Source organism: Amblyraja radiata, chromosome 13 (assembly GCF_010909765.2).
Source record: "Amblyraja radiata isolate CabotCenter1 chromosome 13, sAmbRad1.1.pri, whole genome shotgun sequence".
NCBI lineage: Eukaryota > Metazoa > Chordata > Chondrichthyes > Rajiformes > Rajidae > Amblyraja > Amblyraja radiata.
In genome coordinates, this window is record NC_045968.1 from 50297322 (window position 1) to 50323715 (window position 26394).

Consider the following 26394-nt stretch of genomic DNA (forward strand, 5'->3'; position numbering starts at 1 on the left):
ATAGGGAATAGACAGGGTAGTGGATGAAACACAGGATCAGTTTGATCTTTTCAACCTGCGGAACAGGCTCTGGAGGCAGTATCATTTATTTCTCATGTTCCTGAATCTACTTTCTTACACCCTGAAATGTCCAGCCATAGCAATACTCAATGTCCTGATCAGAAACCCCTCACATTATCCAAAGGTTAAATTCCTTGCTGAAATGGTAGAGGTTAAATTCAGACATTGAGCACTTATCAGCCAATATCTCACAGTGTATTAGGCTCAGGCTTCTAGTTCAATGGGACTTTATTGTCACATGTTGCTGGGTACAGTGAAATTCATTTTTTGTTTACATTTTAGTAAAAATTCGTACTATGCATCTCAAGAATGGTAGATTACCCTTGGGCAGTACAAACGTCACCACATTTCTAGCACCAACTTGTACCTTTTAATTTTACCTTTGTTCTCTTACCTGTTGCAGTTCCTTTCTATTGAAGTTTGCATCCACCCCATCGAGGTTCACAAAACAGATCTAGAGAGAAAATAAATAACATCTGACTTCAACTCATAGACTGGAATAGTTGAGGCTTCACAAGGAACAGAGGTCATTTACGAAAAGCAAGGTGCTTCCAGAGCTGTCAGCATTGCAGAAGATAGGTCTCCGATATTTAAGTGCCAGTGGAACTGTGTGGGTGGTTGTGGGGTTGTGAGAAAAGAGAGATCAGTATATCATTCAAAACACAAAAGCAAAATACTGTGCATCGACTCTCCAATTAATTATCAACCTGAAACATGACCTCTGTTTCTCTTTCCACAGATGTTGCATGACCTGCTACATTTCCAGTATTTTCAGTTTTTATTTCATAGAACAATTTTTTTTATTTCATAGAACAGTGCAGCTCACGAACAGACACTTCGGCCCAAAATGTCTGTGCCGAACATGATGCCAAGTTAAACTAATCTCCTTTGCCTGCATGTGATCCATATGTCTCTATTACTTGCATATCTATGTACTTATCTAAAAACCTTTTGAGCACCATATCATATACCACCCCTGGGAGTGCATTCCTTGCATCAGCCACTAACTGCACCCTCTCGTCTTTGACATTGCCACTCTGGGGAAAGGTTCTGAATGTCTATTATAATTTAATGCTTCATAAAGTCTCTCCTTGAACTCTTTAAATAATCCAAGTTTGTCCAAATCATAGATTTCCTGTAAATGCAGTTTTCTGATTTTCATCACGCAGGGTTATATTGATACCCAGTTGGCATTTTTGACTGAAAAGCAAACAATTAGAGGAACTCAGCAGGTCAAGCAAGATCTGGAGAGGGAAAGAAGGAAATGTTGTTGTTTCAAGTCGAGACTGCATCGGGACTGAGACAAAAGGTGCCTGGTTATTTCATCATGGGAATAGTGCCGAAGAGGTCAAGAATTATGATTTCAAATGTAAATCACATGAGTCTTGAGGAAATTTAGAGCTTAGGCTCCAGAGACTGGAAATAATTATAATTTCATAGAATAATACAGCAGAGAAGGAAATATTGTCCTAATAAGTATATCCTGGTTCTCTGAAAGAAACATTCAGCTAGCCATGTGCCCCAGTTGCTCCTTATATTCCCTGAAATATTCTTTAACATTTATCCAGTTTTTATCCACTATTATTACAGAATCAACTTTTACGTATGTTCAGTTGTCCTTACCTGAGTTCTTAGAGGATGTAAAAAGCAGAATCGAGAGAGGGAAAACAGTGGATGTTGTGTATTTTGATTTTCAGGCATTGAACAATGTGCCACATAAAAGGCCAATGCTTAAGAGCTCTTTGTATTAGGTAAAATGTGTGAGCATGGATTAAAAATTGATTTTTGTCTAGATGATAGAGAATTGGAATAGACCTGTCTCTTCTAATAAAGGATGTGACTTGTGGAATGTCTCAAAGATCAGTTCTTGGCTCTCAAAATGATTTATGATTTACTAGACTAAGTGGGACCCGTTGGGTCCCAGCATCACACAGGAGGGCTGGTCATCCAACGCAATATTCCACCTCTCCACCAATTCTAATATTGGTGGCCAGTTGGGGGGGGGGGGGGGGCTTTCTGGAGCGCTAGTATGGGTGTTGTGGGCTGAAGGGACTGGTTTCCAGAGGGCTAGTATGCAAATTGTGCGCCAAATGGATTCTTGGGCTGGCGTCTCAGTCAATCAAGCCTGTTGTGCTGGCAACTCACTCACTCACGGCTGGTGGGCTGGTAGTTGACTCACGGCTAATCCTTGAAATTCTATTTCAAGCAGGGTATAAGGCCACCAAATTCAAGTGCAGTTTCTTACCACTTCTAGCAGGGTGCAAGGCCACCAAATTCAAGTGCATTTTCATACCATTTGAAGTAGGGTGCAAAGCCACTAAAGACAGCGAGTCGTGACCTCTCCCTCCTCCATCTTGCAGAGACTGAGCCACACACACATTTCCGGGTTTTATAACCCCTCCCCCCCCCCACCGGAAAAGGTGTGGCTTTCATGGAGTGATTGACAGGAGAGAGATTCTCAACATTTAAAAAAAAATTAATAACACTTTTATTTTTCATTGATGGGAAGAATTCTCTGCACCTGCTCAGCGGAGGGGGGACTGAGTAAGATGGCCAAAAATCACAGCCGTAAGTGGTAGCGTTTTATCTAAAATCAATATACAGTGCAAACAGGAAGTAAGTGCATTTACAGTAGTGCCTTTCAACTTCAAGCCAATGCACCCAAGCCACCATTTGCAGTAAGTAATGCCTTTTAACTTCAAGCCAATGCATCCAAGCCACCATTTGCAGTAAGTAGTGCCTTTTAACTTCAAGCCAATGCATCCAAGCCACTATTTGCAGTAAGTAGTGCCTTTTAACTTCAAGCCAATGCATCCAAGCCACCATTTGCAGTAAGTAGTGCCTTTCAACTTCAAACCACACCCAAGCCACACCCAAGCCACCATTAGCGGTAATAGGTGCCTTTCAACTTCAAGTCAAAGCTCCCAAGCCACCATTTGCAGTAAGTAGTGCCTTTCAACTTCATGCCACCATTTGCAGTGCCTTTCAACTTAATGCCAATGCACCCAAGCCACCATTTGCAGTAAGTAGTGCCTTTCAACTTAAAGCCAAAGCACCCAAGCCACCATTTGCAGTAAGTAGTGCCTTTCAACTTCAAGCCACAGTTTGCAGTAAGTAGTGTCTTTCAACTTCAAGCCAATGCACCCACGCCCCCATTTGCAGTAATTAATGCATTTTAACTTCAAGCCATTGCAACCAAGCCACCATTTGCAGTGAGTAGTGCCTTTCAACTTCAAGCCACACCCAAGCCATCATTTGCAGTAAGTAGTGCCTTTCAACTTCATGCCACCATTTGCAGTAAGTGGTGTCTTTCAACTTCAAGCCACACCCAAGCTACCATTTGCAGTAAGTAGTGCCTTTCAACTTCAAGCCAAAGCAACCAAGCCACCATTTGCAGTAATAGTGCCTTTCAACTTCAAACCAAAGCTCCCAAGCCTCCATTTGCAGTAAGTAGTGCCTTTCAACTTCAAGCCAAAGCAACCAAGCCACCATTTGCAGTAATAGTGCCTTTCAACTTCAAGCCAAGGCTCCCAAGCCACCATTTGCAGTAGGTAGTGCCTTTCAACTTCATGCCACCATTTGCAGTAAGTAGTGCCTTTCAACTTCAAGCCACACCCAAGCTTTAGAACCAATAGTCATTTTTTTGCAAGCTTTAGAACCAATAGACATTTTTTTTGCTAGCTTTAGAACCAATAGACATATTTTTGCCAGCTTTAGAACCAATAGAGACATTTTTTTGCAAGCTTTAGAACCAATAGAGACACTTTTTTGCAAGCTTTAGAACCAATAGAGACACTTTTTGCAAGCTTTTGAACCAATAGACATTTTTTTGCAAGCTTTAGAACCAATAGACATTTGTTTGCAAGCTTTAGAACCAATAGACATTTTTTTGCAAGCTTTAGAACCAATAGACATTGTTTTGCAAGCTTTAGAACCAATAGACACTTTTTTTGCAAGCTTTAGAACCAATAAACACTTTGTTGCAAGCTTTAGAACCAATATACTTTTTTTGCAAGCTTTAGAACCAATAGACTTTTTTTGCAAGCTTTAGAACCAATAGAGACACTTTTTGCAAGCTTTAGAATCAATAATATTTTTGCAAGCTTTACAACCAATAGACATATATTTGCAAGCTTTGAACCAATAGAGACATATATTTGCAAGCTTTGAACCAATAGAGACATATTTTTGCAAGCTTTAGAACCTATAGACATATTTTTGCAAGCTTTAGAACCAATAGACATATTTTTGCAAGCTTAGAACCAATAGACATATTTTTGCAAGCTTAGAACCAATAGTCATATTTTTTTGCAAGCTTTAGCACCAATAGAGACATTTTTGCAAGCTTTAGAACCAATAGAGACACTTTTTGCAAGCTTTAGAACCAATAGACACTTTTTGCAAGCGTTAGAACCAATAGACATTTTTTAGCAAGCTTTAGAACCAATAGACACTTATTTTGCAAGCTTTAGAACCAATAGACTTTTTTTGCAAGCTTTAGAACCAATAGACTTTTTTTTGCAAGCTTTAGAACCAATAGACTTGTTTTGCAAGCTTTAGAACCAATAGAGACACTTTTTGCAAGCTTTAGAACCAATAGACATATTTTTGCAAGGTTTATAACCAATAGACATATTTTTGCAAGCTTTAGAACCAATAGAGATATTTTTGCAAGCTTAGAACCAATAGAGACATATTTTTGCAAGCTTTAGAACCTATAGACATATTTTTGCAAGCTTTAGAACCAATAGACATATTTTTGCAAGCTTAGAACCAATAGAGACATATTTTTGCCAGCTTTAGAACCAATAGAGACATTTTTTTGCAAGCTTTAGAACCAATAGACATTTTTTGCAAGCTTTAGAACCAATAGAGACACGTTTTGCAAGCTTTAGAACCAATAGAGACACTTTTTGTAAGCTTTAGAACCAATAGACATTTTTTTGCAAGCTTTAGAACCAATAGACATTTTTTTGCAAGCTTTAGAACCAATAGAGACACATTTTGCAAGCTTTAGAACCAATAGAGACACTTTTTGCAAACTTTAGAACCAATAGAGACACTTTTTGCAAGCTTTAGAACCAATAGAGACACTTTTTGCAAACTTTAGAACCAATAGACATTTTTTGCAAGATTTAGAATCAATAGACACTTTTTGCAAACATTTTAGAACCGCTAAGGACACTTACATTTGAGTCGACATGTGTTCAGTGTTATTCACAGCTCAGAGAAACGTGACCCTCTGCCTACCTCCATCTTGAAGAGACTGTGTGGCACACCACTTCCTGGTTTTATAGTCCCTCCCCCCTGCCGCCAGCGGGGGCAGCAGAGAGAATGGGGAATTTTGTAAAAACATTAATATCTCTGTCATTTTTAATCGACGGGAAAAATCCTCGGCACACATGCGGCGGAGGGGGGCTCTGAGCGAGGTGGCCAAAAATGACGGCCATAGGTGGCGGCGTTCTCTCGGAAATCGCAGCACAGATGGCCAAAACCGGTCAAGAACAGACTTTTAGTAATATAGATGTTACTGACATAGGAGGAAAAGACAGAGTGCAAGATATCCAAGCTGATGACACCAAACTAAGTGGGAAGATATGATGCGATGCAGATATGTGAACTCTGCAACGGTATCTAAATAGATTGAGTGAATGAGCAGAAAGCTTGGCAAATGGAGTTTAATGTGGGAAAGCAGGAGAGTTTGTACTTTGATTTTTATCTAAATAGAAGATTGCAAATGAGTGAGCTGCAGAGGGATCAAAAAGTGCCCCTGCACACAAACTGCAACATATGAGCGGGTAGTTGCAGTGAGTAGCTGGAAGGCAAATGGCAGCCTGAGAGAGATGAGAGGGGCATCTTATAACTAGCAGCTAAATCAATTATTTCTACATGCCAGAGAACTGATACATTTGACCCTTACTTTCCCTTCACCCTTTGAAAGATGAATGTGGTTACACTGAAGGAGAGAATAAAATTAGGAAAGTAATCATTATATTGGAAGGAAACGCAAAGGAATAATGCCAGACAAAAATTATTTACAAAGACTACGGTACAATGTTTGAGGAGTAGTTTCAGGGAACGAGATTCATTGATTAAAATAGGAAATCAATTATACTTAAAATTAGCGAATTCACGTTCTGTTTGAGAAAGGATGGGGACATCAGTGATATACATGCATCTACATGATCAGTTTTTTTATGTGCTTGTTAACATATAGACAGCTTATTATTGCATTTGGATTTAGTTATTGTCCTTAGCATAAGTGTGTATAAGCAGTTTAGATACTACTTTTGATTTGGGTTGGTTTTCTTGGTTGAGCACATATCATGGTGTTATAGCAAAAATACTTTGTGTTTTAATAGTAACTAAACCAAGTGGGACCTGTTGGGTCCCGTCCCCCAATGCAGTGGGGGGGTCACAAGGGAGGGCTGGTCCCCAAACGCAATATTCCACCACTCACCCATAGCTCCAAACTGCGCAGGCATGGCTAACGGGTTCCCGTTGTAACGTAGAAGATGTGCATTACTGTGAAGGCTAAGTGCAGACTCATTGGGTCAGCTCCCCAATGCAAGATTCCACCACTCACTCGTCCCCCCAACGCAATAGTGCACCACTTACGCATAGCCCCCAACTGCGCAGCCACGGCATATGGGCTAACTTCAGTTCCCAGATTATTTACCAAATCACCACAATTAGTGCTTCGACTGCACAGAGCTAACAAACAAGTGTTATGGCTAATCTGGATGATATTGAACATACTGTATTTTGCTAAATTAGCCTTATCAGCCACATAGCTATATTTAAGAAATTGGGTTTCTCATCCGTCCAGTTAAATTTAAGTTAAGTTGATACCAAGTGAAACTATTGATTATTGGGATACAATTAATCCATTCATTTGTCTGGGACTCCGCTCTGAGACAAAAGATTAGACCTCTGCTATTCCCAGCTGAAACTATCAAAGTCACAATGGTGGACGAACAGTATTCAGCGTTGCTCCACTAAACCTTTCATCCGTAAATCTTCAGTCAATTCCAAAGTGATGCTATTACTCAAAGATGGAAAATTACTAATACCATCTCTAGTGGGCGGCGCGACTCTTGTCAGCAGCGGCCTCTGCAGTCCGTCTGTCTTTTTATTGTTTTCTGTCTTGTTCTATGTAGTTTTTATTGTTTTTTTTGTCAGGGTATGTGTGTGGGGGTGGGGTGGGGTGGGGAAACTTTAAGGTCTTTCCCCTGCACGGGAGACCCGGCCTTTTCTTTGTCGCGTCTCCGTTGTCGTTGGGGCTGCAACGTGGAGCGGCCTCCAACAGGAATGACCTGGGGCTCAAGTCGCGGAGCTGCGGATTTACTCACCATCACGTGAGCTGGCCGAGGCCGGAGCGGGTGGAGCTGTGGTGGAGCGCTACTGTGACCCGACACCCAGAGATTCGGAAGCTCCTACCGCAGGTCTGTGGACAGTAATACCGGGAGCCCGCGGGTCCCTGGTGGGAGACAGCTTTTCGGGGCTTCCGCAACGGCGACTTCTCCCGCCCGAGTTGCGGGGTTGAAGATTACCTGGAGCGGGGCCTACATCACCGCCCCGCGCGGCTTGGAATGGCCGCGGGACTTTGTGAGCGCCTGCCGGGGCTCCAACACCAAGAGCCCGCCGGGGCTCCAACACCAAGACCCGGTGCGTGGCCTTGCATCACCCGGCGTGGCTTTAATGGCTGTGGGACATTTAACATCGCCCGCCGGGGGCTTTGACTCTGTCTTTGACTCTGACATGGGGGGGAGAGGGGAGTGCAGGGGAGAGATATGTTTAAGTTTTGCCTTCCATCACAGTGAGGAGGACTCGCTGTGATGGATGTTTATGTGAATTGAATTGTGTTGGTGTGTGTCTTGGTTCTTTTTTTGTATGGCTGCAGAAACCAAATTTCGTTTGAACCTCATGTGAGGTTCAAATGACAAATAAAAGGTATTGTATTGGTATTGTATTGTATTATTGTAGTTACGGAGGCAGATGGGATTAGCATGAGTTATCAATTGTTCAGTTATGGTATCAACTGCCAATGGACACCAGGTGCATTCTGTGCATTAAAAGGTGTGTGAATATGCATAATTTGCATGCACAAGTCCAAGGTGATTCACTTTGGTGGTGGTATATGTTAATCACAAGGGTGCAATCAAATCAAAGTATCCGGTGATAGTTTTACCTAACCGCATTTAGTACTGGTGTATTATCATTTAAAATCAATGACAACACAGAATGGATGTGCGATCACAAAGTATTTAATGACATTGTGGCTCGATGGAACACTAACGATCGAGATGTTTGCATCCAGGCTCAATCACCAGTTGCAAAATATACGAGGCATATCAATGGCGATGGGTGCATTCTCGCTACGCTAGGGAGGAATGTTCTTTTATGTCTTTCTCCATTTGGCCTCATTAGACGGGGCTTGCAAAATTCAGCAAGTTTCCCGCTTCCGGCATTTTCGGAGTGCCTGGTTTATATACCCATGGTTTCCGCTGATGTGGGGAATGATCATAAAACCTTACATGGTTATTTCTGGACACAATAAAGTTGCTGGTTCAGTTGTGATGTTGAAACCATCCTCTGCATGATATAATCAATTCATTGACTCGCAGACTCTGAGAGACTGTTCCTGCGGCTCAGGTTGTTAAACCAAAAGCCTTGGAAGTGCTCACTGTATATTGCAGGGCTAGCACCAAATAGCAGCATTCCTCATAGGAGATGGGAAGTATTGTTTATGTGTATTTACATTTAACTCGGCACGGATGACTGACGTCTTGAAATTCAGTTTATATGGGATTTTATAGCATTAAGTTAAAGTTCCATTTATTGTGCCTGAAGTACCTCCTCATCATTTGGCTGCGGGGAACAGAAACCACTCTGTCGGGTCTCACCCTCTGACATCTAGATTATGAAGGGTATCGTCAACTTAAAACCTCCCAGGCCTAGGGACGCAGAGATATGGGTTGTTAACATTGTGCTACATCACTTCACCGATGGGATCCAGCAACATCCCTGTCCTTGGTCAAACTCACTTACTAGTGGTTATGCTATGGCGCCGAGTACAGCGCAATGGGTCCAGTCATTGCTACACTAGATAGGATGATCATATCTGCGGGCAATAATAACATGTTATGTTTATGATTAGTCAAGCAGAGTAGACAGGGACATAAGACCAAACTAGATGTTGCATATCCCATGGACCTTGGGTTGTGTGTGATCACGCATCTACACCAGTATGTCAAGGTCCCTAAGAGCCTTATTGACTCTGACTAGCAATATTGTTAGTTACATAAAACCTCGTTAGAAGGAATCACTACAGACCTTCTCCAGGGGGTTAAATGGGTCTGGCTTAGTGAACATTGACATTTTGAGTCTCACTCCACCAGGACCGCAACACCTCAGCAGCAGGGTTATGGACCACATCCTAGCGGCTGCAGGATGGTCAAACTAACGATCTGTCCAAATATTCAGAATAAACCTATTGCCAGATCGGGGGTATTTGCCAACTCTATGTTAGGTCTGTTTCATACTTCCTCCCGGTTGAGGGAGGTTACTATTGCCATTATTGTTCATTAATACCATCAACATGTCTATATCTATGTCATGTCTGAATGCATTATTAATGTTCACTCATCATTGGCCTACTGATGCAATGTATGATGTCTGGACTCGTTTCCACGGCATGAAATCACAGAGCTTTAAAATCTTCACGTAATCACTCACGTGACTCCGAAGTAAAATAGTAAGATTAAACGAGAACTTACCAGTTTGAAGTTTGATCTTTATTTTATGAAGAGTAACGTTGAGGGATTACGAGCCCTCCACGCCCACCCTCTATCATAAAGATCAACTGGTATTCTAGTTTCTCTTATCTTACTATGTTTAGTTCAATAGCTGTTGTCTGTGATTTCACACCGCTGCTTTGAAGGTTGACACGCATGCGTGCTGGCGGGGTGTTCACGTAATCCCTGAATGTTACTCCTCATAAAATAAAGATCAAACTTCAAACTGGTAAGTTCTCGTTTAATTTTACTATTTATTGTCACATGTGACTAGGCACAGTGAAATTCTTTGCTTGCATACATATAGAGACAGATGCTCACGACAGAGGCCTTTCATTCCAAAGGAGCCTTGCTCTGCTCCCGCACAATCTGTTGCCATCTGTGTCTCGGCAGCCCATGAGATCAGTGTTGGTAGCAGCGAGAGCCATGGAAATGACATCTCTCCAGTCAGCCCTTTTATGTAACGCTATTGTCAAAAAACCCATTTGTTCTGTGGGTGGCAGAAGGTGTAAATCAATGGAAATACCACTCACTTGAGCGTTAGGCTTCCCCACTTGGCTTGTCTGTTTTTTGATGCTTCAATTGCCCTCCAGCAACAATTTTAGATCATAATTGACAAATAATTAAAGTTTAATGTAATTGTTAGAGGGATTTGCAGAACCATCTCTTTTCAACCTTACTTAAACCCCATCCCTGAATCATTTTACCAGCTCAGCTCATCGACATCTGTATCAGTGCTGCTTTCTGCACTCGTAGAGAATTGGAAACGTTTTTCTCTTGCTGTGGTTTCCACTATGCTCACACATCCACACAGCTCATCTCTGATTTATCCCTTCACGTTCTGGTTTTCTCTGCCTCCATGTCTTGGGAAAAGTTAGCAGCCAACATCCGTTACAAACCCACAAACTCCCATAGTCACCTTGATGTTTCTTCCTCCCACCCTGTTTCCTCCAAAGACGCCAATCGTTCTCGCAGTTTCCTCTGTCATGTTTAGTTTTTTTAGTTTAGAGATACAGTGCAGCACCAGGCCCTTCGGCCCACTGAGTCCGCACCGACCAGTGATCCCTGCACACCAACATTATCCTACACACACTAGGGACATTTTTTACGTTTATATTGTACCAAGCCAATTTACCTACAAACCTGTAGGTCTTTGGAGTGTGGGAGGAAACCAAAGATCTTGGAGAAAACCCTCGCAGGTCACGGGGAGAACGTACAAACTCCGGACAGACAGCACCCGTAGTCAGGATCGAACCCGGGACTCTGGCGCTGTAAGGCAACAACTCTATCGCTGCGCCACCGTGTCGTCCTCTGTACAGATTTGCCACACAGGTCCACCTGAGATGTTTTCTTTGGTTTAACCCTGATTTCCCCTGTACTGTAGTGGACACAACCAAACAAATCTGTGGGCGGAAAGGTCTGGTCAAGGAACGGGTCAGAACCCTGCAAAAGGACTGGGAGTGGAGGGGGGAGATAGCCACACTAACAGGAGAGGGGGGGGGACGGTGAGACAGAAACGAGAGGTGGACTGAGGAGGGGTGAAAGATGATGAGCATATGATATGGAGTCAGGTGAGCGCAGGGGAGGATTGGGCGAAGGTGGACACAGCTACTGCAGGGAGATAAACAGCAACAGAAATGTTGCCAGTTTTAGAATCTAGTAAATAAGGAAGGTGATAATAGGAACTATTAAGAGAGAGGTGGAACTAGAACCAGGGGGGTGGGGGGGGGGGGGGTGAGGGTGGCAATGCCTGTGAATGAAAGGTACACAGGGTAGGTGGATGGAAACAGGGGGGATGGGAACAAAAACTGTAGGTGACAAGCAACAGGAGATAACATAGAACTAGTATCGTCTCTCTCCAGAGATGCTGCCTGACTTGCTAAGTTGCTCTAGCACTTTGTTCCCCTTTTTGTAAACCAGCATCTGCTGTTCCTTATATCTACATAGAACTAGTGTGAACAGGTTATCGGTGGACCATGAGATGTGGTTCCTCTATCTCATATCCTTTCCCATTCTCTGTAACCTGATCCACTCTCCACTTGCAGTCCTGATGCAGAGTTACAACCCGAAACATCGACTATTCCTTTCCACCCACAGATGCTGCTTGACATACTGACTTCCTCCAGCAGATTGCTTGTTGCTTATCCTTGATTTACCAAGAGCAGCTAAAGGTAGTGGTTAGGCGAGAAAACGTAGTAAATTGTGGCTTTCTTTCACCCAGAGATGAGAAAGTTAAGAAGTGACGTGAGAAATGTTTTGAATCTCATGGTGTTGGGATATATAATGATGGATTGTGAAATTTTGACGATCTTGCCGAGTAATGGAAATATGAATAAATGAATGAATGAATGCATGAATGAATACTTTATTGTCACAAGTGACAAGTCACAGTGAAATTCTTTGCTTGCATACCCAAGGTATGCAAATGGTCACCACCTAAAGGGCTTTGACAAAGTAACAAAGTATCCCGCGTCAGGCCTTCCTTTGTTGTTCCCCCCTCCCTCACGGTTGCCCCTCGCTAAGTCCTCCTTTGTTCTTCCCCCGGGCAGTGGCGTCCTCTCTCCCACGTGAACCGTCCTCAACCGCCAGCGCCCTCATTGTCTATGTGCTATTTTATCTGTATAAAAGAATCTGTAAAAAAGAATCTATGTGCTGCAACAGCTTGAATGAGGTGAAAAAGCTCCTGCCTTATGGCTATGCTCCCAACTGTGTTAGATTTCCTGAGAAAAGATGAATTTATGTAATGCCAAGGGTAATCAAGGGATTGTCTGCCTGCTTTGAGGAAGCTGCCTTGCGGTGAGTGGGAAATTGCTGCAGCCTTTCCAGTTGAGCAAGGATTGCGGTTTGCGTCCTCTGAGGAACAGACTTGTGTTTTTGTATTTTAAACGTTCTTATTTGAAGGGGTGCAATCAATCACACTGTGACTGCCCGACACAAAGACTAGCTACTTGGATGCCCACCAGAAGTGAAAGTTTCTACATACCAGTGTGATACACTGGTCAAACAGTGGCCAACGCACGCTACAATAGGGCAAATTGGCAAACTTAACAGCAAGACCATGCAGATAAGACATTTTGTTATTTTTATCCCTCATGCCTCATTTACCAGAATGCTGCCTGGATTAGAGGGTATTACCTAAAAGGCGAGTAGTAAGGGCAGCAAATGTTATGGGAAGAAGGCAGGAGAATGGGGTTGAGAGGGAAAGTAGATCAGCCATGATCTGAATGGTGGAGCAGACTCGTTGGGCCGAGTGGCCAAATCCTGCTCCTATGTCTTGGACCTGTATCCTGCTCCTATGTCCTGCTCCTAAGAGATTGGACAACCTCTCCGGAACTTTGGAGGCTAAGGGGAGACCTGATAGAAGTGTACAAAAATTGAAAGGCATAGATAGAGTAAACAGCCAGAACTTGTTTCCCCAGGGAAGCAATCTCAAGGACTAGAGGACAGAGCTTTAAGGTGAAAGTGGCAAAGTTTAAAAGAGATGCATGGGTTAGGTCTATTACACAGAGTGGTGTGTGCCTGGGATGCGCTGCTAGAGGCTAGAGGTGGTCGAGGCAGATGCTGTATGATAGTGTTTTTTAAAAAGGCTTTTAGATAGGCAGATGGATATGCAGATAATGCATGCTTATGGATCACGTGCAGGCAGTGGAGATTCGTTTAACTTGGCATCAGGTTCAGCATGGAGTTTATGGGCTGATGGGCCCATCCCTGTGCTACACTGTGCTATATTCTATGTTCCATCTTTAATGCCTGAATTAAAATTTGCCAGCACTAAAAACGTTTTTCTTCCGGGTGTTTTGGCTTCCTCCCACATGTAAAGATGTGTGGGTTGGTAGGCTAATTGGCCACTGTAAATTATCCCTAATGCATAGATTAATGGTGAATTCTGGGGGCAGTTGGTGGCAATGTGGGGAAAATATAATCGGATTAGTGTCAATGGGTGGTTGATAGTTGCTGCAGCTGGTGCACTGAAGGGCCTGGTGCCGTGCTGTAATACTCTAAGCCTGTAAGTCTATTCCCAACACCCTATGGTATTTTACATTAGTACTTCCCTTCATTTACATATTCTGGAATACATGTATCTGGACAATGATATTAAAAACTCGCTGATATTACAGATTGTAGGAATCACTCGGGAACCTTGTAATGACTGAAAATTCATTCAGGGTATTCAAATTATCACTGAGCTCAGTAGAGGGAGTGCCAGCATTCTGCAAGAATGAATGCAGATGGACTAGATAATGAACTTTACTGCAGGATTTGCAGTCCATTGTCACCAGATAATGCACAGTATAACAATGCAAAACTATTGATATTGTAAAGATGTGTAAAGACTCATTCAAAACTCACGTAATACAAAGATGAGAATATAAAGTTAAATGAATATTCATGCAGTTATGCATGATAAATTTACCTTTCTTATTTTGGCTGTTTGTAATCTAGGAGGTAATGATGCATGAAATCTTGTTTGATTATTTTCAGTTCAACTATTTACTGGACTTAATGGGTTCAGTGAGTTTATTCAGTACATGGGGTGGGAGATTGCAACCTTCACATGGTCTGCCCCGTTTCGACTAATGCAATCAACCTGACGTGCACAATCAAATAAGATCAAATAGAACAAGTTGTCCTACAACTTTAGGCTGTGCATGCCATACACAACAAGAAGATTCAGTACATGCCCTCTGATTTATTCCATTGATAGTATACTAATTATTTTATATTTATCTACAGTACATTCAAATGCATTTGCCATAAAACAGTTTAGTTTCAGATGGGACTGAAATAATTTTGAATTTACTTTTATTCATATTAATTGATTTGCATTAATTATATTTTTTATTATCTACCAAATACAAACACAACTTATGTTTCATAAGTTCTGGTTGTAATGCAAACAGAAAATACTGAGCAGACCAGACAGTTATATTTTGCTGTTAAATTCTGGTCTAAATCTGTGGGTGTTGCATGGTACATGTGAAAGAATGGAATGGACCTGCTGCAATGACTTCTGTGTTTTTAATGTGGAATGAAATTAGTCTGCAGTGGATCAGGCGCTTGATAGGTATTTTCAACATACAGTATTGGATAAAAGATCATGAGGGCTAGTAAAAGTAGTAGGGCTCATGTATTTAGGGATTAAGGAATTAAGCGATATGGGGAAAAAGTAGGAATGGGGTACTGGTTTTGGATGATCAGCCATGATCATATTGAATGGCGGTGCTGGCTCGAAGGGCTGAATGGCCTGCTCCTGCACCTATTTTCTATGTTTCAATGTTTCTATGATCTACAGTATTACAGCGCCCACTAAAAACAAACCACAAGATGTAGCAACAACGCCATAATTTTCTGAAATAACTCAGCAAGTTGAGTTTCATCATAAGATGTAAATTTGCACACTGAATGATACGTACAGAAGGGCCAATTGGGATTTGTCTTTTCAAGATTTAAATACTGTCTACGGTATTTAGTATTCAAAACTAAATATGGTGGGCTGACGAATGGTTGATGGAATTTAATACAAAGAAATGTAAGGTGTTGCATTTAGGGAAGTCGATCATGGGCAGTACCTACACAATGAATGGTAGGGCTCTGGGGAGTGTTGTAGAACACTCTAGGAGTCTAGAGGGATCTAGGAGTGCAGGTGCATGGTTCATTGAAGGTTCCTTGAGTCACAAGTAGATAGGGTGGTCATAAAGGCTTTTGGCATATAGGCCTTCATCAGTCAGAGTATTGAGTATAGAATTTGGGAGGTCATGTTGCAGTTGTATAACACGTTGGTGAGGCTGCATTTAGATTATTGTATTCAGTTCTTGGCACCATGTTATATGTCAAGCCGGAAAGGTTACAGAGACGATTTATGAGGATGTTGCCAGGACTAGAGGGCCTGAGCTATAGGTTATGTAAACTGGGTGCAGGAGGATGAGGGGTGATCTTATAGATGTGTATATAATCATGAGAGGAATAGATCAGGTAGATGCACTGAGTCTATTACTCAGACTAGGTGAATCAAGGACCAGAGGACATAGGTTTAATGTGAGGGGGAAAAGATTTAATAGAAATTTGAGGGGTAACTTTTTCACACAAAGGGTGTTAGTTGTATGGAACAAGCTGCCAGAGGTGGTAGGTAGACAAAATTGCTGGAGAAACTCATCAGGTGCGGCAGCATCTATGGAGCGAAGGAAATAGGCAACGTTTCGGGCCGAAACCCTTCTTCAGACATGGTAGAGACGTCAAAGGTCAGAGGTGGTTTTGAGGCAGGGACTATCCCAACATTTAAGAAACAGTTATACAGATACATGGATAGGACATGTTTGTAGGAATATGAACCAAATTTGGGCAAATGGGACTAGTGTAGCTGGGACATGTTGGCCGGTGTGGGCAAGTTGGGCCGAAGGGCCTGTTTCCACACTGTATCACTTTATGACTCTATAACTGTATCAGCTCAGGAATGGCACAGAATAAGTACACAGGTTTTTATTTTTAAAGCTTAATTAAGCAGCGCTCTACATCAGCATCTGAGTACAACAAATGGCCCCCTCATCTGGAAGCTCAGCTCGAAGATGGTGAGATGTTGAAGAACTGCTGTCAAATTTAGCTTTGATTGATACTGAATAGCAACATCCGTTCTCTCTAAAAATGTCCTCATGTAGTAATAAATGATGGAGACTAAAGGTTTGAAATGAACTCTTGCGTATCGCAGAATGTGGTCATAAAAGCATTTGCCTTCAGAGAAATACGTGTTCATTTGCGCTTAATTGAAAGTTGATAACAATCAATATTGTAAAATAGACCTCATCAGGCACAGAATTGTGTTGTAGAAGAGCTTATATTGTGAAATTAAGCAGGCACGCTGAAACATCGCCATTTGTACAGACTGCTCAATGGCTTGTTAAAAAGCATACTGTTCCATGTGGGGGGAAAGGAGCAAAGAAGGAAGGGAGAGAATGAGGTAAATATAGATGTACCAATCAAGTGCAGCACCTTCACTTGACCTGTAGCATAAAGACATTAGTTTAGAAATAAGAAAAGAGAAAAAGAAAGGTGGAGATATACCTTGCCCCTCGTCCCCCCCCGCCCACCTCACCCAACCCAGCATCGGATTTAAATTTAAATTTGTGTTGTGCCATGCTATTGTTGTAAGAATTTGGTAAAGGGTGTCCATGTAACTAATCTAAAGTGGCAGGAATTGCTCCAAGAGCTGGCACAGGCATGTTGAGCTGAATGGTCTCCTGCTGCGTTTTAAGGAAAGGTACATTAAAAAGTTAGCATGGCGTAGGAGCCAGCCAATAGTTAATTGTGATCAATAACCTCCAATAGTCTCAAATTCCAATCTACCTGCTCAACAGCCTGATGATCCTGAATCACCAACCTCCAACTGATTCAATTCCACCTGACTGAATTATTAACCACCAGACAACCTAACATTGCATGACTCATCCTCCTGCCAGGCAAATTAGAATCTCCTGGGTTTAACAAAAAGTTCAATAGTATCAGATAATGAGCATCTTCTATTTTAATTTCAAATTTCCAGGAGCTACATTGTGAACATTTGGAAATTTCAATAATGATTCTGCTACTCCTATTTATTCTTCCTTTCGTTTCTTTACTTCTTTCCATACCTCCCTGTTGTATTATCCTCTTCATATATCAGTTATTTTCTTCCGCTTTCAATCTTGTCACAAACCTTCCCATTTGTCCTATCTTTTGCTCCTGCTGTTCTTCCTTTTAAAACCTGTTTATAACAGCTTTCTGCTTTGATAAAAGGATATTGAACTGGCATTTTAATCTGTTTCTCTGTCTCCGTAGATGCTGACTGGCTTGTTATGTATTTCCGCCTTTTTCTGTTTTATGTCAGACCTCTAGCATCCACAATGTTTTGCCTTTGTGTTCTTTACATAATTTCATCCTTGAATCTCCTCATTAATAATAATAATAATAATAATAATAATAATAAATACTTTATTGATCCCCTCAGGGAAATTCAGATGTCCAGAAGCTCCCAATCAACAAACCCACAGATTCAAAACGAACGCAGACAGAAAATACATAAAATACAATGTGGACACTACCTGAGAGCAATAAATACTTAAAAAGACCAATAATTAACAGTTAAAAATTAATAATTGCAAAATGCATCCCCCTACAGCCTAGCGGTCCGAATTATAAAATCTAATGGCTGCAGGGGTGAAGGATCTCCTGAACCGCTCCGTTCTACAGGGCAGGGAGAGGAGCCGGTTGTTGTTCCGAGTGCTCTTTTGACTCTCCAGAATTATATGGAGGGGATGCCCGGGGTTTTTCAGGATGACCTGCACCTTGTGCCTCATACGCCTCTCAAGCACCTCCATCCCAGAGTCTACTCTCCCCTCCAGCACTGAGCCAGCTCGATTAACCAGTTTGACCAGCTTCCTATTATTTTTTGCACTAATGCTGTTGCCCCAGCAGACAACAGCGTAGAAAATAACGCTTGCAACCACTGTGTTGTAAAACATGTGCAGCATATCCTTACACACATTGAAGGATTTGAGCCTTCTGAGGAAAAAGAGTCTGCTCTGGCCTTTTTTGTAGAGGGAGTCAGAGTTGACAGACCAGTCCAGTTTGTTGTCAAGGTGCACTCCAAGGTATTTATATGTCTGCACCACCTCAATGACAGTCCCTGCAGCGTTGACCGGCTGAAGGGGGAGCTTGGACCTGCCAAAGTTAACCACCATCTCTTTAGTCTTTGTAGTGTTCAGGGTGAGACAGTTCTCTTCACTCCAGGCACAAAAGGCACTGGTCAAGTTCCTGTATTCCTCCTCCTGCCCGTTCCTTACACATGCCACAATCGCTGTATCATCTGAGTATTTCTGTACGTGGCATGTGTCAGACTTATAGTTAAAGTCTGCTGTGTACAGGGTGAAGAGGAACGGGGCCAGAACCGTTCCCTGTGGTGCTCCAACATTGCACACCACTGTGCCAGACACACTGTCCCCCAGCTTGACAAACTGTGGTCGAGCCGTCAGGTAGTCGTGTATCCAGGAGATAAATGTGGAATCCACCCCCATCTTCTTAAGCTTGTCATTCAGAATCAGGGGTTGGATGGTGTTGAACGCACTTGAAAAGTCGAAGAACATAATCCTCACATAGCCACCGGGTTTGTCCAAAAAGGAGTAGATCCGGTGCAGCATGTAGAGGATTGCGTCATCCACCCCAATGTTCTCCTGGTATGCAAACTGTAGTGGGTCGAGTGCGTGCTGGACTTGTGGTCTCAGGAGACGAATGAGTAGCCGCTCCATTGTTTTCATAATATGAGATGTAAGGGCCACCGGTCTGTAGTCGTTGATCTCGGTCGGCCGCCCTGCTTTGGGAACCGGCACGAGACATGATGTTTTCCACAGACCTGGTACCCTCCCTGACTGGAGGCTCAGGTTGAAAATGGTCTGGAGCGGCTCCGCCAGCTGAGCCGCACAGTCTTTTAGTAGCCTGGGACATACACCATCAGGGCCAGCTGCTTTACCAGGGCGCAACCTCCTCAGCTCAGCTCTCACCTCGTCCGCCGTGAAGAACAGTTGAGGAGATGCCGGCATAGGAGGTGCTGCAGCTGTGGTGTTGGGGGGGCTGCCTCGTGGAGGTGATGGTGGGGGAGAGGCTGCACCTGTAGAGGTGGGAGGGGATACCAGATCAAACCTGTTATAGAACAGGTTAAACTCATTGGCCTTGTCCACGTCTCCTGACGGCTGGCTTCTCTTCTCCTTGAAGCCAGTGATGGTCTTCATTCCTCTCCACACCTCTTTGATGTTGTTGTACTGCAGTTTCTTCTCCAGCTTCGTTTTATAGTCCCCTTTTGCCTGCTTCATACTCCTTTTCAAGTGGTGCTGTACCCTCTTGATTTCTTCCCGATCACCAACCTTGAAAGCCTCCTTTTTCTTGTTTAGGAGACTCTTGATGTTGCTTGTAATCCAAGGTTTGTTATTGGGAAAGCAACAAACAGTTCTTACTGGCACAACAACATCCCTACAGAAGTTGATGTAGTCCGTAATGCATCCAGCCATCCTATCGATGTCCATACAGCTGTTTAATTCCTGTGGCTCCATCAGTATGTCCCAGTCTGTGCATTGAAAGCAGTCCCTCAGTGATTCACTAAAGCAGCTAACAAACCAACCTTGATACCTTCTTCTGAAGGCCAACAGGAATCCGCACTCTCTTAAGTTGGACACAAAATGCTGGAGTAACTCAGCATGATTTTATACACCTCAATAAGATCACCCCTCATCCTCCTGAGTCACAGCCTACTCAACCTCTCCCTGTAGCTCAGACCCTCTAGTCCTGGCAAAATCCTCATAAATCTTCGCTGTACCCTTTCCAGCTTGATAACATCTTTCTTATAACACGGTGCCCAGTACTGAAAACAACATTCTAAATACGGCCTCACCAACGTCTTATACAAGTTGTGACAGAAGTACGAGCAGCTCGCATTAGGGAATCATGCTTTTGAAATGGAATGAGGTGGGGGAGCTTGATGTCGGCATAATGCATCTTAAGCAATTATGTAAGAAGGCACGCTACGCTAATTATATATTACTACTTAGAAATTCATCACTGATTGGTTTTCTAAATATGTTATGTGGTCTTGGCTGCACACTTCACTTTGTCTCTATTTAGTGCTCTGGCTGAGGTTAAATTTCCACGTATATATGTTGATTGATTCTGGAATTATAATTGACGTTGGATATGGATGAAGCATTCAAAATGGGCGTGAAGATTTCTAGATTGATGGGTGTTATTTGAAACCATATTGAATTACAGCCTTTTAATCACTCTGGCAGTTTTGACCTTTCCAATGATATACATTGATAAACAATAAAATGCTTAAAACTGTTTAACACGTCAAAACAGCAGACTGAAGAGAGCAAAAGGCTAATGAAATAAGATTGCAGAATATAATTTTGTGGCTGTGCCACATAAAGCAGGAAAATGAAATCCGTATGAGACAAAATTTAAACAGTCTTAGCCTTTAGAGAAAGTTCTTCATGTGAAATAGCTAGAACTATTTGTTATATTCATGACGTGTTATTTTCAAAAATATTTTATCGATTGATCTAAAGTCACGCAGGATTACATATCCTGGATTACTTCAGCAGCATCACTTCAACCTTCTCTTTCTGCCGTCTCTCTTATGTACAATTCCACTACTGCCCCCATTCCATCCTATTCCTTAGGGATAGAACCTTGTTGTTCTTCAAAAGAATGTATTTAAGGATATGAAGATTAAATCAGCAGTGTATGCAGAGGAAACATCTCTAGTTTTTGTAGATTTGTAACCAGTCTCACTTGTTACTCGATTCTCCTAAAATAGTCTTTGAATCCCAGCAATGGCTTTAATTAGAGCTATCAATTTATAGTGTCCCAACCCGAAATGTCACCCATCCGTGTTCTCCAGTGATGCTGCCTGACCCGCTGAGTTACTCCAACACTTTGTGTCTTTTTAAAAATCACTTTGCTACTTTAATCCTGACATACCGTAGGTTATTTTAATCTTCGGCTCACTTGGTTGGCAAATAACCCGGGGAGATTTACTGGAGGGCAGTTCTGGTTTACATTCAGCAGAGGTAGCTGACAACTGTGCTGCATGTGTAAGAAGGAACTGCAGATGTTGGTTTATACCGAAGATAGACATAAAAAGCTGGAGTACCTCAGCGGGTCAGGCAGCAATAGACCACAGACAATAAGTGCAGGAGTAGGCCATTCGGCCCTTCGAGCCAGCACCGCCATTCACTGCGATCATGGCTGATCATCCACAATCAGTACCCCGTTCCTGCCTTCTCCCCATAACCCTTGACTCCGTTACCTTTAAGAGCTCTATCTAACTTTCTCTTGAAAGCATCCAGAGAATCGGTCTCCACTGCCTTCTGAGGCAGAAAATTCCACAGATTCACAACTCTGTGTGAAAAAGTGTTTCCTCATCTCTGTTCTAAATGGCCTGCCCCTTATTCTTAAACTGTGGTCCCTGGTTCTGCACTCTCCCAACATCGGGAACATGTTTTGGGCCTCTTGCGAGTCCAATCCCTTAATAATCTTATATGTTTCAATAAGATCTTCTCTCATCCTTCTAAATTCCAGTTTACACAAGCCCAGCCGCTCCATGCTTTTCCACATATGACAGTCCAGGCATCCCGGGAATTAACCTTGTGAACCTACGCTGCACTCCCTCAATGGCAAGAATGTCCTTCCTCATTTTGGAGACCAAAACTGCACATAATATTCCAGGTGTGGTCTCACTAGGGCCCCGTACAATTGCAGAAGGACCTCTTTGCTCCTATACTCAACTCCTCTTGTTATGAAGGCCAACATGCCATTAGTTTCTTCACTGCCTGCTGTACCTGAATTTCTGGAGTAAAGGAATAGGTGACGTTTCGGGTCGAGGCCCTTCATCAGACAGGCATTGTTTTTTTCCAGTTAAGTGACTGAGTGACTAATTCATTTTAGAGATGCTTTCAGTTACTCTTTGTTTTAAGTGCTCCTGAGGTAATGTTCTGCTGCTCAGACTAGTAGACAAACACTTTCAGTGATGGATTAAGCTGAGACCAGAATTAACCCCCTTGAAATGTTTTATATTGATTCCCTTAATGTTGAAATAGATGCCATTAATCAGTGCTGCTTTATTAGTTTACTCTTGGTTTCATTGATTTATTGACAGCTATTTTTTTTCTTTCCTTGTGTTGTGACTGGACTTGTACAATGAATTAATTTGAGTTTCAACAGAGAAAACAGGCTATTCATCTCATGTGATGCACATCTCTACGGGCGGTGCAGTTTCACAGCAGTAAAGTTGCTGCCTTACAGGGCCAGAGACCAGGGTTTGATCCTGACTAAAGGTGCTGCCTGTATGGAGTTTGTATGTTCTCCCTCTGACTGCGTGGGTTTCCTCCGGGTGCTTGGGTTTCTTCCCACACTCCAAAGACGTATAATGGTCAGGTCAGGCAATGTACAGCATACATGGTCAGGCAACATGGTTAGGTACGTACAGGTACAAGTCTGAAGAAGGGTCTCGACCTGCAACTTCCGTGTTGTACTTCTGGTGGCGTTGGTGCCAGCAGCCTCCACCTACAGCCCGGTATCTTTTTGTTTTTTTTTGTTTATTTAGTTATGTAAAAGTGTGTTTTTTTGTGGTTTTTTTGTGTTTTGATGTGGGGGAAGAGGGTACGGTGCGGGGGATACCGTCCTTCAGCCGCTTCCTGGTGAAGACGCGACCCCCCCCCCCCCCAGCGGCCTACCTACTGGATTGGCGCGGCCTTTCCTGCCGGGATCGACCAGAGCTCCAGCAGCGGCGGGACAGCGCTGTAACATCGCGGGGCTGGCGATGCCTTACCGGGGGTCGCCGTCTGGAGCCCGGAGTGCTGGACCTGCGGCACCGACATCATGGAGCTGCGGTTTGCGGGCCCCCAACGCGGGCGGCGCTGATGGACAGCGCGGGGTCCTGCGACTCCGCCCGGCTCGGGAGCTGCGGACTCGGGAGCTGCGGGAGGCGGCTGATCAGGAGGTCCGGGCCGCTGAGGAGGATGTTCACCGTCGGGGTTCGGCGTCGGCGTTCCACCAGCCCGGCGTGAGGGCCTGAACATCGGGCCACCCGGGGCGGCGACTGCGGGTGCTAGGAAGGCCCCGACCACGAGTGAACATCTGGGAAGAACGGAGGGGAGGCTGGCTGGACTATGGTGCCTTCCTCACCTTGGTGCCACTGTGTTATGTTGTGTCGTGGACTTTCAGTGTTTGTGCTTTTTTTTAAATTCTATTTTATTTTTAATATGTTTTATTATTTATTATTATTTATTTATTTTTATTTTTATGATACTGCCTGTAAGGGAAATTCATTTCGTTATCTCTAACTGAGACAATGACAATAAATTTGAATACAAATTTGAATACAATACAACATCACCCATTCCTTCCCTCCAGAGATACAAATGAAAAAATAATGAATTTGTTGTATAACATAGACTTTCATCCATTTCGAGCAAAGGCTGGAAGGTGGAAATACATCTGTGTTCGTCATGCATTGAGACATCCCTTCATTTTCTTAATCACCTTTTCAAACTTTAATTTATTCTATAACATTTTTATTATGATTCAAATTGATATTCCATGAGCTTTTTCCAGTCACCTCGGTTGAAGGAAGCCATCTTGTGTGGCCATCTCAGGGTTCTGTGCACTTTCTGTTCAAATGTGGCCAAATACATCCCTGAAGGCAGATTGGGCTTGGTTCTCACAGAGATCCAGCCCCAGGTTCAATAGCTCATCCAATTTTGAAATGTTGTTCAATCTAAACTTTCCTTGCTCTACTGGCATTCAATTACCATTGCCCCTTTGTTATTTGTCTATTGTTTATCACGTATAAACACTACCACTTTGTGATCGTACTTGAAAAGCACAATCAATCTCTGCCTTCTTCCCGTGTCTGCAGTGCTGGTTTAAACCGAGGAAAGACACAAAAAGCTGGAGTAACTCACGTCACCTATTCATTCTCTCCAGAGATGCTGTCTGAGGCCGCTGAGTTACTCCAGATTTTTGTGCCCACCTTCTCCCCACTGATCCTGTCTTTCTGTTCCCCAGTGGTCAGACATTGCTTCTTCAATTACACAGACCTTGCAGCAGTGTGGATTTTAATGTGGATTACATTTCATCATAATTTTGCTCAATGCTAATTACAATGTACAGATGAAAAAGTATTGTGAGCAGTTTTAGGCCTCATATCTGAGAAAGGATGTGCTGGCCTTGGAGAGGATGCAGAGGTGGTTTACTAGATTGGTCCTGGGGATGATTAGGTTAACATATGAGGAGCGTTTGAAGGCTCTGCACCTGTACTCACTGTAGTTTAGAAGGATGAGGGGGTACCTTATTGAAACCCACCAGATAATGAAAGGCCTGGATAGAGCAGAGGTGGAAAGGATGTTTCCAGTAACATGAAATTCTAGGGTGGTGAATCTGTGAAATTCATTGCCACAGAAAGCTGTGGAGACCAAGAAACTAGGTATTTTAAAGGTAGAGAATGATAGATTCTTGATCAGTAAGAGTGTCAAAGGTAACGGGGAGAAGACAGGAGAATAGGCTTGAGAAGGAAAAATACATCAGCCATGATTGAATGGCAGAGTAGACTCAATGGGCTGAATGGCCTAATTCTGCTCCTGTGTCTTCTGGTCTGCTGGTCTTATACTCATGTCAGAACTAAACCATTTTGCTTCCTGGTTCTTAATTGTATCAATGATGATTCTGGCATTACCTGACTACCTTTGGCAGCACCCTGGCCTCCCTTCACATTTAAGTGCTACATTGAAAACTTTCCCCAAAAAGTTATTCCAGCTCCATTTTCATTACATGTCCTTTGAATTGAGGAATATTAAGTAATTTCTCATAAGATGCTTTTCCTCTGTACCTATTATGGTGTTGTGTGGTGCGTCCGTCACCGTGCCCGTCGGAAACCAGCACCACTGCGTCGCTAATGTTTTCAATGATTTAATAATAATAATAATAATAATAATAATAATAATAATAATAATAATAATAATAATAATAATAATAATAATAATAATAATAATAATAATAATAATAATAATAATAATATGGTTTAGTTTTAGAAATGGCCCCCTTGTCCCATTGGGTCTGCACCAAATATCAATCTCCCATTCACACTAAGTCTACGTTATCTCACTTTTGCATCCACTCCCTAAACACTTGGGGCAATTTACAGAGGCCAGTTAACCTACAAACCCGCACGTTTTTGGGATGTGGGAAGAACCGGAGCACCCTAAGAAACCCGCCTGGCCACAGGAAGAATGTGCAAACTCCACATAGACAGCAGCCGAGGTCAGGATCAAACCTGGATCTCTGGCGTTGTGAGGCAGCAGCTCTACCCACTGTGCCTCTTGCCGTATAGAAGGGATTTATCATTTCTGTATTCTTAATTTTGTAGTTAAATATTTATCACTTTATCTTATCCATGTATTCTAAGTCTAGTGTTTTTTTTGAACAACTCTTTGTTTCCTCCATAAAGCTTTTGTTATTTTTCCTGACTACACCACAAATTAACCTTCTCAATAACCTGTTCACCATTTAATCACTATAGTTATTCAAAGCAATACCTCACCAAATAAATAGTTTCCAACCCATCTTTTAAACTCCTATCTACTGTAGGTCATGTTTCTACATGGACTATACTTTTATCCCCATACTCTCCCTTACCAAAAGTGTATCCACATCTGCTCCTGATGCCCTTCACAGTTTCCCTCTCATCTAAAGAGCTATTCCTGTACCTTGTTTTAATTTGCTTTTCTCATTTTCTGGAACATTTTGTAAAATTTGTTTTTAAGAGGCTTGAAGAATTAGTTTCGACATGAGGGCTCTCAGGTGCCAATTAATAACACACATACACATGACATCTGGATTTATAAAGATTAATGAAGGTTTCATGGATTCATTATGATTCTCTAAAAATAAGTGAACCAAATATGACTTGGTGGGACGTCAACCAAATATGACTGCAAGCTTCTAATTCAGTATTTTTCAC

General features: G+C 42.6%; 1 protein-coding gene across 1 annotated transcript in view; it reads right to left on the minus strand.

Annotated features, from left to right (window-relative positions):
- LOC116980011 (SPHK1 interactor, AKAP domain containing) overlaps positions 1 to 26394 on the minus strand; it is a 132313-nt gene that overhangs the window by 59145 nt on the left and 46774 nt on the right. The window contains exon 3 of the mRNA XM_033032069.1: positions 455 to 514. Within this exon, the coding sequence (XP_032887960.1) occupies positions 455 to 514 (60 nt within the window). The remainder of the gene's footprint in view (positions 1 to 454; positions 515 to 26394) is intronic.